The 10,845-nt window shown below is 38.4% G+C and overlaps 1 protein-coding gene across 1 annotated transcript; it reads left to right on the top strand.

The window, feature by feature from the left end:
* Nucleotides 1–2,871: 2,871 nt before the first annotated feature.
* LOC113174603 (ephrin-B2a-like) lies at nt 2,872–9,904 on the top strand. The gene is made up of 5 exons (XM_026378674.1): nt 2,872–3,170; nt 3,601–3,884; nt 5,501–5,593; nt 8,520–8,636; nt 9,101–9,904. The coding sequence occupies exons 1-5, from the start codon at nt 2,872–2,874 to the stop codon at nt 9,505–9,507; spliced, it is 1,200 nt and encodes a 399-aa protein (XP_026234459.1). The 3' UTR covers nt 9,508–9,904.
* The last annotated feature ends 941 nt before the right edge of the window (nt 9,905–10,845 follow it).

The following is a 10,845-nucleotide window of genomic DNA, read 5'->3' as shown; positions in this document are numbered from 1 at the left end:
TCCTCAGGAAGGTGTTTCAGATTTCTAGTGGTACCAGTCAAAGGTTTAAAGGATAGTGAGATCAATGGAGACAGTTCAGTATTTCTGGTTTTCTTATTAATGAGTCAAGTGTGTCGTCCGAAAAGCTGGTTTAACTTTAGCTTACCACAAATTCCTATATGTATCCATTTATTAATTTATGTGGTGACTACTTGTGAATGAACCACTTTAGTTCAGCTGTAAGACAGATGTGTTAAAAACCAGCCACTAATCAATGCTTCTGTCACCCCCTGCAGGACATCCTTCACAGTCAGCGAGGTAAGTAGGAGGAACCCAACCTTCAAGTCCTGTCCCACAATGAGGTTAATGCTAATCGTGATAGGGGTTGTTCAGTACCAGACACCTAACATGTTAGCATTAGCTTCACTTTGGGAGATCTCACTCGCGAACCAGCTGGAGACTACTGCCACGGCTGCCACGGACTCATCATGCAACAGAGGAATATGATGCATTAAAAGACAGAGACTGTTCAGACACACACCATCAGTTCTCCATGCAGCTGCCGATGGATGCCGAAGGCATAGCCCATGGATAATAGAACCTTTACTGACTTTAACACATCTTTAATTCTTATGGAAACACACCTTTTTCTGTTATTTTAGTTGATTGAACCTCTTAAGATGCAATTATTAGACTGTCTCAGCATATATTTAGCACAGGGCCATAAACCTGAGAGTAGGTCTGATCACCCAAAAATAAACAGAGAGGTAGTTGTGTCCCACCTCCGTCCTATATTTAGGCCAAGTGCAGGGCAGTGGATTCAGTGAAGGACAAAAGTTGTGTCCTTATACTGGGGACACAATACTTGCACCCAAAAAAGGAAACTGCTGTCTTAGTTTAAAGTAATACACCCTACTGAAAATCCCTTATTACATATGTTTATTCATTCATACCATTTTATTGATGAATATTTTAGTACTGTGTATTAAAGTATACAAATGTTCCATGTGTCCATGAAGACAGGCAGCTTGTAGTCTCACCAATTTGACAGAGTGTTCCTTTATGGTTTATGGGAATTTCCATACTTCTTAAGCAAATTAAACCATTGACAATGATGTGACAAGAAATACAGTGTCACAAAGATGAAACAAACCTTGTAAAAAAAAAAACAACAAATGTGTAAAATCACCCATGCGGTAAATTTTTATTGAAAAATTGAGTCACAGTGATTCAGATCATGGTTGTAATTGCCATCTTCCCTCTGGTGTGTTTCATTTTGCTACTGTGAATAAAATAACTCCTCTAGAGACAAATGTGTTTGAAATTGCAGCAATTAGAGACAGTAGAAAATGGAAGAAACCAAAACACAATCAAACTCAAAGCAAAAACTGAACTGTCACACCAGACACCATTTGTGTTGTGATGTGATAGATTGTTATTTATATTGTTTGCCATCTCTTTTGGAAATGCTTCAGACAACAGGTAGAGTCAGGCTGTTCCACTGCTGTGATACCTGAATTTGTACCTTTCTTTTAATCCAGCCTTTTGTACCTGCAGTATATTTGTATATGTATGTACTGTATGTGTGTGGCATCTCGAAGAATGAAAATAAAATCAATCATAAACATCAGAGGTATATGTATGTGAAGTTTGTTTTAGATAAACCAAAAGTAAGACTTTAATTTTGTGTTTACACTGGGAAAAGATTCTGCATTTGCTTTCTCTGTGTAGTTCATGTCAACAAAACTTGAGGTTTTAAAATGAATTATAAATATGAGAAGAGCTTTGAACACATACAACCCCGACAAAAATGCAGATGTTTCTGGGCGGTCCAGCCGTCATTTGTGGTGCTTTGGTCTTGTAACAGGAGCCCTGTGTAATCTTTTAAACCACTTTATCATTAGTTCAGATTCCCTGGAAATGAGAGGATTACAGCTCAGGTCCTTAAATGCAGAATGCACAGGATTTTAAAGAAAATCCACCCATACAGCCCCTCTATCTAAGACCGATTTGAAACAAATTGATGCATATTGAGATAAAAGTCATGAGGATTTCTTAAACTTAGCAGCCGACTGTTTTTTATTTGAGGATTTTACACAACTTTTAGAAGTGGATGTCCACCTCACCTCATCAACTCAATGAACCCAAGGTTCATTTGAGGTGATTGCTGAGTCACAACTTTTACTTGTCTTTTTATTTGTCATCAGTGTTTCCCCCCCAGGAGTATGGAAAGTGAATGATCAGTCAAATCTGTCTTTTCTTTTTTTAACAGACTCATATTTGCTATGAAAGTTTCACGCATTATTTTGTTCTTTGAATGGGTCTGAAAAACAAGTTGTGTCTGTTTTTAAATATCCAAACATATGTTGCAGGTCTAACCATGAAATAATGTATTTTCTTATTTAAGCTATCACTCAAGTCAAATCAGTTTTATTTAAATAACATTATATTTATAACCCTTACTCATACATTTGCCTTGATTTACTGCCCTGAGACCTTTAACTTGGGAGAGGAATAGAATAGGAAACATATTCATGTGTAAATAAAATATGATATGATAAATCATTTGGACAGGAACTGGAATTTTATGCATTAAATTAAAAAATAATTTAAGAAATAACGATTCCCTATAAGTCTTTTCTAACCCTAACCATTTCTTATAGTGATTGGCTGATTGAACTAACATTTTTTCTTTCCTAGGAAATAAATAAAGCATTTTATTTTTCCTAATAATTATTCTGATGTGTTCATGTGGAGAGGTTTACATGATTGGTCAAAACTGTGCCAAACAGTCCCAGTCTCCCTTACGCATGAGCGTGTGCATGTGGGCGGACCGGTCTGTCAGCTGACGACTAAATACTCCACACAATCTCTGTCCTCAATAAATAGCACATGAATGGTTTTCAAGCCAATTACACACAATGTGGAAAAAAACATACAACTGCAGGAGGGAATTTCGCAACTTTCACTCAGGAATGCGTCCTGTGCGCGCACCTGGAGCCACCGGAGACATGCGGAGGGAGCAGCTTTTCACTAGTTTCCACTGTGTTTTATGATACTGTGCCGCTGCGTTTCATTCCTGTGATGGGGAGAGGCACATGGAGCTGCGGTGCCGTGATGCTGCTGGCCATCATCTCCTCATGTCGTGCCGTCACTCTGGAGTCCATCCACTGGAGTGGCTCCAATGCAAAGTAAGTGGATAAATCAGTTTTTTTTGTTTGTTTTTTTTTTTCACTGGATGGACGCAACTTTCTGCAGCCGCTGTGCGTGTAGTGCGAGATAATAGTGAAGTTAATCAGGGGATTTCACTGCAATACTGCAGTTCTTATATCTACAGTGCAGCGTTTGTCTGAATAGATCTATCTATTGATGGGTTTAGTATTATTTGGTCTAAGTTAAAAATGCAATGTGCTCACACATTTCTGAAGGCGGCTTGTTGTCTTGTGTTTGTGCAAAACTCAAATATACTCACATTGATGTTAAGACAAATGAAAAACAGTCTGACTCATCTAACAAACTAGAATTTCTCTTCTAGAAAAAACAAATCAAATATCACTGTTGCAGATTGTTTTCTGTCATGGCACACAAACTAATATTGCTCTGTTTCTCTCCCACCCACAGATTTACTCCCGGTCAGGGTCTGGTCCTGTACCCTCAGATAGGGGACAAGATGGACATTGTTTGTCCCCGGGCAGACCCTTCCTTGGGGGAAAAGGAGGAGTTCTACAGAGTGTACCTGGTCTCCCGAAGTCAGATAGAGAGCTGTACCCTGGACAAGACGGACACACCTCTCCTGAACTGTGACAAACCCCACAGGGACGTCAAATTCACGTTCAAGTTTCAGGAGTTCAGCCCCAACCTGTGGGGTTTGGAGTTCCTCAAGGGGAGGGACTATTACATCACCTGTGAGTTAGTGTAGAGAATACCTGCTATGGCTGTCCAGTCTGTCTCAGTGCATGTGAACACGTGTAACATGTTAAAACCAGTCAAACAGAGATGCAAGCTGCTGGTTCCTACAGGTGGATCAGTGTTTGAATCAGTGCTAGCAACTGTTTGGTTTTTTTTTTCTGTTCTCCGGGGAGAGGAGGAAGCCATCATCCACGACTCCCTCTCACTTTGTCAGTTCGCGTGAGAATCAAAAAATGTGACCTCGTTATTGGACCGCTGTCGGTTAAACCAGCATCTTAGCGACAAGTGATGCATGAGATAGAGAGCAAGTCTGACCATGTAGCCTCATCCACCTCGCCACGCTCTGACAGCACACTTCGCTTTGGCAGGCCAGTGTGATTCTAAGGGCTTACATGCCCCAAATCACACAAGGCTTTTACAGCATCAGGCAGATTTGATGGGAGCTTTCATGGCAACGTGGCTTGTAGCCTGAGATGTTGTTATCTGACCTAAATGCTGCTAACAAGTCTGTGTGTGTGTGTGTGTGTGTGTGTGTGTGTGTGTGTGTGTGTGTGTGTGTGTGTGTGTGTGTGTGTGTTGGAGCGACAGGGGTGAACAAGAGTTCGTGGTGTGTGTATGTGTGTTTATGTCTATTTGAATATATGCTAGTTATTATTGTGTTGATTTTCTAAGAAGGCTGTCTACTGAAATACTTATAATACCACCTACAATATGGTGCATCATGAGATTATAGTTTAGCCGGGGAACTAGATAAATATACTCCGATGAGAGGGTATTAGTACCAAACTAAAACTATTTCATTGTGATACAACTGCCCTGAAATAAATTCTCCTTCATGAAAGTTATAACATACATTTTTTTGTTTCAGACTTGCAGGTAACGTCAGAGGCTGTAGTGTCTGCTGCTGCTAAACTTTAAAGTGAAATACAGAGAGGCGTTTCTGTTCTGTTTAGTCGAACCCCACTGATGTAATTGTAGTAGACATAATAATAGAAACACCTCTGTGTATAATTTAGTGCCGTTTAAAAGCAGCTCACAAAGTCTGAGCTGAGTCGACACTGCTACGAAAACTGAATCCTATCACCTTCATAAGGGAAGGTTTATTGCAGTTCTGTTGCATCAGTTGTAGCTCGGTGAACTCAATAAACTAACAACAAATTGGATAATTAATTAATCATTTAAGTTTCTTAAGAAGAAACCTGCAACGTTCTCTGAGTCCGGCTTTTAAAACATCAATATGTTCTGCTTTTGTGTGTCTCATGTGATAGTTAACTAAATATCGTTTAAACTGTTGGTTGGACAAAACGAGCAACATGAAAATGTCACATTGTGCTATGGGGACTATGATGGACCTTTAATGGTTTTTAGATAGAAAAATGGATGCATTTAGGTGGTGCATTTTACTATGCATTTTCCGCTGTGTTCCCCTGTGTGATTATGCATAAGCCTTACATTACATCAGTTTGGTTTTGGGTGTGTCTGCATTTTCTTGCATAAGTAAGTAATGCAGCATTAGGCCTAAATGTATGTAAGTAAATCAGAATGCAGTCCTTGATAGTCTCGTTTTATGATGAAACATTAAACAACAGTTTTCCTTCTCTCCCTACATCAGCCACCTCTACAGGCACTCTGCAAGGTTTGGATAATACTAATGGAGGCGTGTGTAGAACGAAATCCATGAAGCTGGTGCTGAGAGTCGGCCAAAGTAAGTAATTTGTTGTGCCCGTATACATGCGTGACATCATGTGTATAAAACAGGATGTGTGAATGAAAGAGACGCAGCTGTCTGGAAAACAGTGCGAACAATTGTGTGATTCTGGTTGGTATATTGCAACAAGATTATCTCCTCTTTGGATTTACTAAGTGGTGAGATAATCTCGATCATCCATTCATTCTGTTGAAGAGAGATCACAGCTATGAATTATCTCAAAACCCTAATTCAAACCTCTGGCAGCTTAAGGCCTTTGGTATTATTTCACACATGATCATTTGGACTGTGATCAGAATAGCTGGTGGTCCTTTTTCATCATTTGATGTTCTTATCATTTACGTTAATATGTAATAAAGCAGATTCTGAACATTTTCACTTCCAATACTTCAGATGTTTTGAGGTCAAATCTCTCTTCAATAAAATATTTATCCAGAAACATGTTGGTTATTTTTATTTTTCTCAACTCTTATTAGAATATTGTTATTAAGCCAGTACCTTTATACATTAAAGCATTTACAGTTTCTTCTGTTTATATAAGTGATGTATTTTGCTGTGATATTAAGATGCAACCAGAGAAGTTAGATGCTGTGTTTCTGTGTGTGCTGCTAAGAATGTTAAAAGCTAAATCTGAAATATTATTCACATACATTATTGAAGAGTTAGAGATGAAACATCAGCATTTTGTGTGTTTCTCAACTGATCATGACTGAAAATATGGGGCAATTTTCCTGCTGTGTTTACAAACACTGGTGGTGTAAACAGAAAACATTAATAACTCAGATTTAGCTGTAATCTCATGTTAATCTCTACGTATATTAAAAGTCCTGTCAGTCAATTTGTGACTGAGCAGACTGCCGTTTTCCAGAGACTCTGAGTTTTTTGGATGTACAGTGGCAAGAAAAAGTATGTGAACCCTTTGGAATTTCATGGTTTTCTGCAGTAATTTCTGATCAAATGTGATCTGATTTTCATCTAAGTCAAGGGTATTAATGTGTCAAAAATAATAACAACCATACTACTACTCTACCAAGAGGTGTGCGGCCAATCAAAATAACCCCAAGAGCACAACAAACACTCATTATTGAGATAAAGAAACAACCCTGAGTGACAGTTAAAGACTTGAAGGCTAACATCTGTGTTCGTGAGTCTACAGCAGGTAAAACATGGAACTAGCAGGTTGTCTATGGCAGGACACCACAAAGGAAGCTGCTGCTTGCTAAAAAGAACATTGCTGCACACCTTAAGTTTGCCAAAGAGCACATTGACACACATGAGAGACACACACGAGACGTCCAAAGAATATGACAGAGCTAAAGTAGTTACGCCTCCTGAACAATATGCAGGTCTGATTCACAGGTATAGGAAGTGCCTTAATAATGTGGTGTCCTCATAAATCAGTAAATGAAATTAGATTCTACCTGATTTTATTTGAACTCAAATTTATTAAAAGGCCACAGTACAGGTTGTGCATCTACTGCAGTACATTTCTTCTTAGTATACAGTTTTATTAAACAGTGTCATTTGTACATATCAGGTAATATTAATCTGTGGAGTTAAATGAGATTTGGAAAGTGTTTTCCTACCCCCTTTTTGCAGACCTTCATATTTTCCTTCTAATCTTTCTGTACTTTCCTTAAAAGTGACATTTAAGCAAATCAGTGCTGCAGCTGAATGGGGATGAAATTATAAAAGATACTTGAAGAACAAGTAAAAGTAACAATCAAGGAAAGTTAAAGTTAAATGAAATGTAAAAAGTATATGCGTATTAGCAGAAAACTGTAAACGTCTCATTTAAAGTGCTTGTTCACTTCCTGTTACTGGCAGATTTGCATATTTTACAATAATATGTAAATATTAATGTCAGATATTAACGGACTGATGTGGATCTTGCTTTAACTACAGTTAGGTTTGATCCAGTGTTTCTCAAACTTTAAAGCCACAAGATCCATTTAAAGGGTTGAAAATGTGTTTGGGAAATGGAAAAAAATAAAAAGGTTCTGCTAAACAAATCTGTTTTTTGACAAACAGCTGCTTTTTAGAATGAGCAAAGTGTTGTGTTGGGTTTTATAAGAGTAGAGCAGATGCATAAGGTGCCAAAGGTTTGGGGTTCAGTGTCTTGTCCATGGACACGCAGCCAGGAATCAAGGACCTGGTTCATGGACAACTGCACTAGCACAGTATCAAGTCTCTGAAACATGAAAAATGAACCTATAATTCTTGAGAGATAAATTTAGTGGAGTAAAAAACACAATGTTTTTCATAGAAATATAGTGATGTCAATAAAGTTGTGTACAAAGGAAAGTAAAGTATAAGTCAAAATCATGTTTAAGTGTAGTAACTGAGTAAATGTTAGTTATTTCCCATTATTATTAGAAAGTACAAGAGTCACAAACAGAAAAAGGCAGAGAAATCCTGAGTTTTATTTTCTAAAAGTCGTTCTAAATTCAGAATCCTACATTTCCCATAAAACATCTAGTTGTCATGTCAGAACCCAAATTGTCATTTTGGATTACCTGCATCTGCCAAAATTCCTATTGGAAGAACACCAAGGAAAAGTGAATTGGCTTGGTGTAGAAAGTGAAAGAAGTGATGAAAAGAGGCCCAGTTGTGACTCAGAGCAAAACCTAATTAGGTTAGCAAATGGTTTCTTCACTTTTTATGTGATGCGTTTTTACCCAAATCACTGTCACTGTAAAATAATCAGTCCAAAAAGAACTCATTCCTTCTTTCTTTGATTCTGTGGGATTGACATCAAGCTCTGATGATTCAACAATCATTACACTTTCAATAGGAACATTTTGACATGACATAACCCCACCTACACATGCTGTGAAAATGGGGACATGTGAGGAGGTGCTGATAACCATGAATTGTGATTTTATTTATGTCAGCTGCTCAAACGTCCTGCTTTATATTCCAGGCTCTTCAGATCCACCTTCAACACTGCAGGAGTCCCCGACCAGATTCCCTCCCACACGAACGAAGCCCAAGGCCGAGGACACCTCCACGAAGGAAAAGGATATAAAAAGCAAAACTGGTATGAATATAAAATAAAAGGAACAGGCCATTCAAATGTGTGCTCTACTCTCATTTGGCTTTTAAAAAAAAGTGTCTGTCACTCTCTTTATTTAGACAATATTAGTTCTAGTCTCTTTATTAGATTTATACAAATAATATCATATACCAACAAACTTATCGTGTAGCTTTGAATATCATTTTTGTATTTTTAATTTTCTTAACATGCAGCAATGATAAATTAAGTAAATGTGCCAAAATATTTGAATCTCTGTTTGCACATTATGCTCCAGAATATGAAATATTATACTTCCTCTTATATCCAAGGCATCTTTTCCAGAATGATTATTACCTCCTCAAACCTTATGACACTAAAGATTAGAACATATTCTCCAGTGTCCCGCTTTGACAGAGGCTTTTCATGTGAACAGATACTGATCGAGTTATGAACTGACTGAATTTCTCTGTCCTTTTTCTCCCCTCCAGTGTTTCCCACGGCAGATGTGGGCTCAGAAACCGGACAAACAAACCCCAGTGGCAGCAGTGGCTTTGAGCCCAGATTGTTCATCTGGGTTGTCTCAGGCTGTGTGGTCGTCCTCCTGGTCATCATGATGCTGCTGGCCCTGCTCTGGAGGTACCATCACCGTCACCGCGTCCCAGATAGCCAGCAGTCTGCCTCCGTGCCACTTAACACTTTGAATGTGCCAAAGCGGGACAGCATCAGCAGTGACAACAATGGCTCCGAACGCAGCGATGTTGTCTTTCCTCTGCGGGCCTCTGAGAGCATGATCTGTCGTCACTATGAGCGTGTGAGCAGCGACTACGGGCCCCCTGTGTACATCGTTCAGGAGATAACGCCGCAGAGTCCCACCAACATCTACTACAAAGTCTAATTTTTCTGCACGGTGATCATTAATTTCAGGCGTTGTGGACACACAGTACTTCCATGGCTACAGCAGCATGGTTGGTAGTGTGGGAACAAACGAGAGGAGCTGCAGCAAATGCACAAGGAACTATTGAACTGTTTTGTTTTCATAGTAAAGAGACAATCAGAGAATAAATTGATGTCAAAACATTTTTAGTAAATGCACTTATTTTGTTTTGTGAGATGTCTGGATGTGTGCAGCCAATGTCTGTCTGTCTGTCTTTGATTTATATTGTTTTTCTCTGCCACTGAATGTGTACAGTAAATGTGTATTTTGTCTCACTTATTGATAAATCCAGAAAAAAACTGAACATTTGTGCAGCAGCTGAATGCTGATTTTTCTTTGTAGACTTTGAATTGTGTAAATTTTAGTTGAAATGCTGTTCAGTTAAAATCAAATGAAGATTTTGTTGCTTTTATTAAACAATTTCACTGGACTCTATAGATTTTCTGATAAATTCAGCTTCTTTGTCCTAAATTTATTTAGTTAAAACATCGTTTTTAAAGATTTGTATGTACTGTATTGGACTACAACCATCTTTTAAAACTGAACTCCGCCCTGGAATAGTTTCATCACTAAAACTGAACTTGCTGTCTCATCTTCGGTATGACTCCCCTCTCTGCTTCCCAAAACCAACGAGGCCAGTGATTTAAGGGACTGACACACAAATAGAAAACGAATAATGGAGAAATGAAAGTTTGAATCAGAATAAATGCTAATAAATCACGCCACAGTCCCTGTGTGGTTCTTTGTGGTTATAAAATGACTAAGCGCATAATGACTGGAAACAGTTACAACAGCAACACTATTTGCATTCTGATTTTATTGAGACCACTGTGGTCTTTAAAGTATTTTTTTAAGATCTCTGTTAGTTCACACTTCAGCTTTGGCTGACTTGAAACTATCACAAAACCATTCTTTGAAAGATTTTTGAAGCTTAAAAGTGTAAAATGAGTTGCTTCCCAGAGGAGCATGTCTCTTCATTACACATCTAATGGTGCTCCAGGGATGGTGACTGTCATTCTGCAGTTAACATCACCATGATGAGTGTTTCACCATGTCTAAATAGGCTGAATGGACAAATAAAATGTTCTAAATACAGCTTGCTACACTTTATTGGAAAATCAGAGCTCCCTGGAATAATTAGAAACCTCTTCAGAGTCTGTATTGTCACAAAACGCCTGTCTGTGCAGCTGCAGTGTCTGCTTTAGCAGGTCAACACATCTGATCACAAATCTGCAAAGGAAAGAAAAGGTTTTTTAACAAAACAACTCTGAGCATTTAATTGTCTCACATTCCCTCCTG

Source organism: Anabas testudineus, chromosome 3, assembly GCF_900324465.2.
Source record: "Anabas testudineus chromosome 3, fAnaTes1.2, whole genome shotgun sequence".
NCBI lineage: Eukaryota > Metazoa > Chordata > Actinopteri > Anabantiformes > Anabantidae > Anabas > Anabas testudineus.
The sequence above is the reverse complement of the archived record's forward strand: the minus strand, read 5'-3'. Positions and strand labels throughout refer to the sequence as shown.

What these genes read in the sequence shown, in the direction of transcription:
- LOC113174603 (XM_026378674.1), top strand. Translation starts at nt 2,872, where the DNA reads ATGAATGGTTTTCAAGCCAATTACACACAATGTGGAAAAAAACATACA. An exon ending in TGGAGTGGCTCCAATGCAAA is followed by an intron (nt 3,171 to 3,600) that starts GTAAGTGGATAA and finishes TCCCACCCACAG; the next exon opens with ATTTACTCCCGGTCAGGGTC. An exon ending in GGATATAAAAAGCAAAACTG is followed by an intron (nt 8,637 to 9,100) that starts GTATGAATATAA and finishes TCTCCCCTCCAG; the next exon opens with TGTTTCCCACGGCAGATGTG.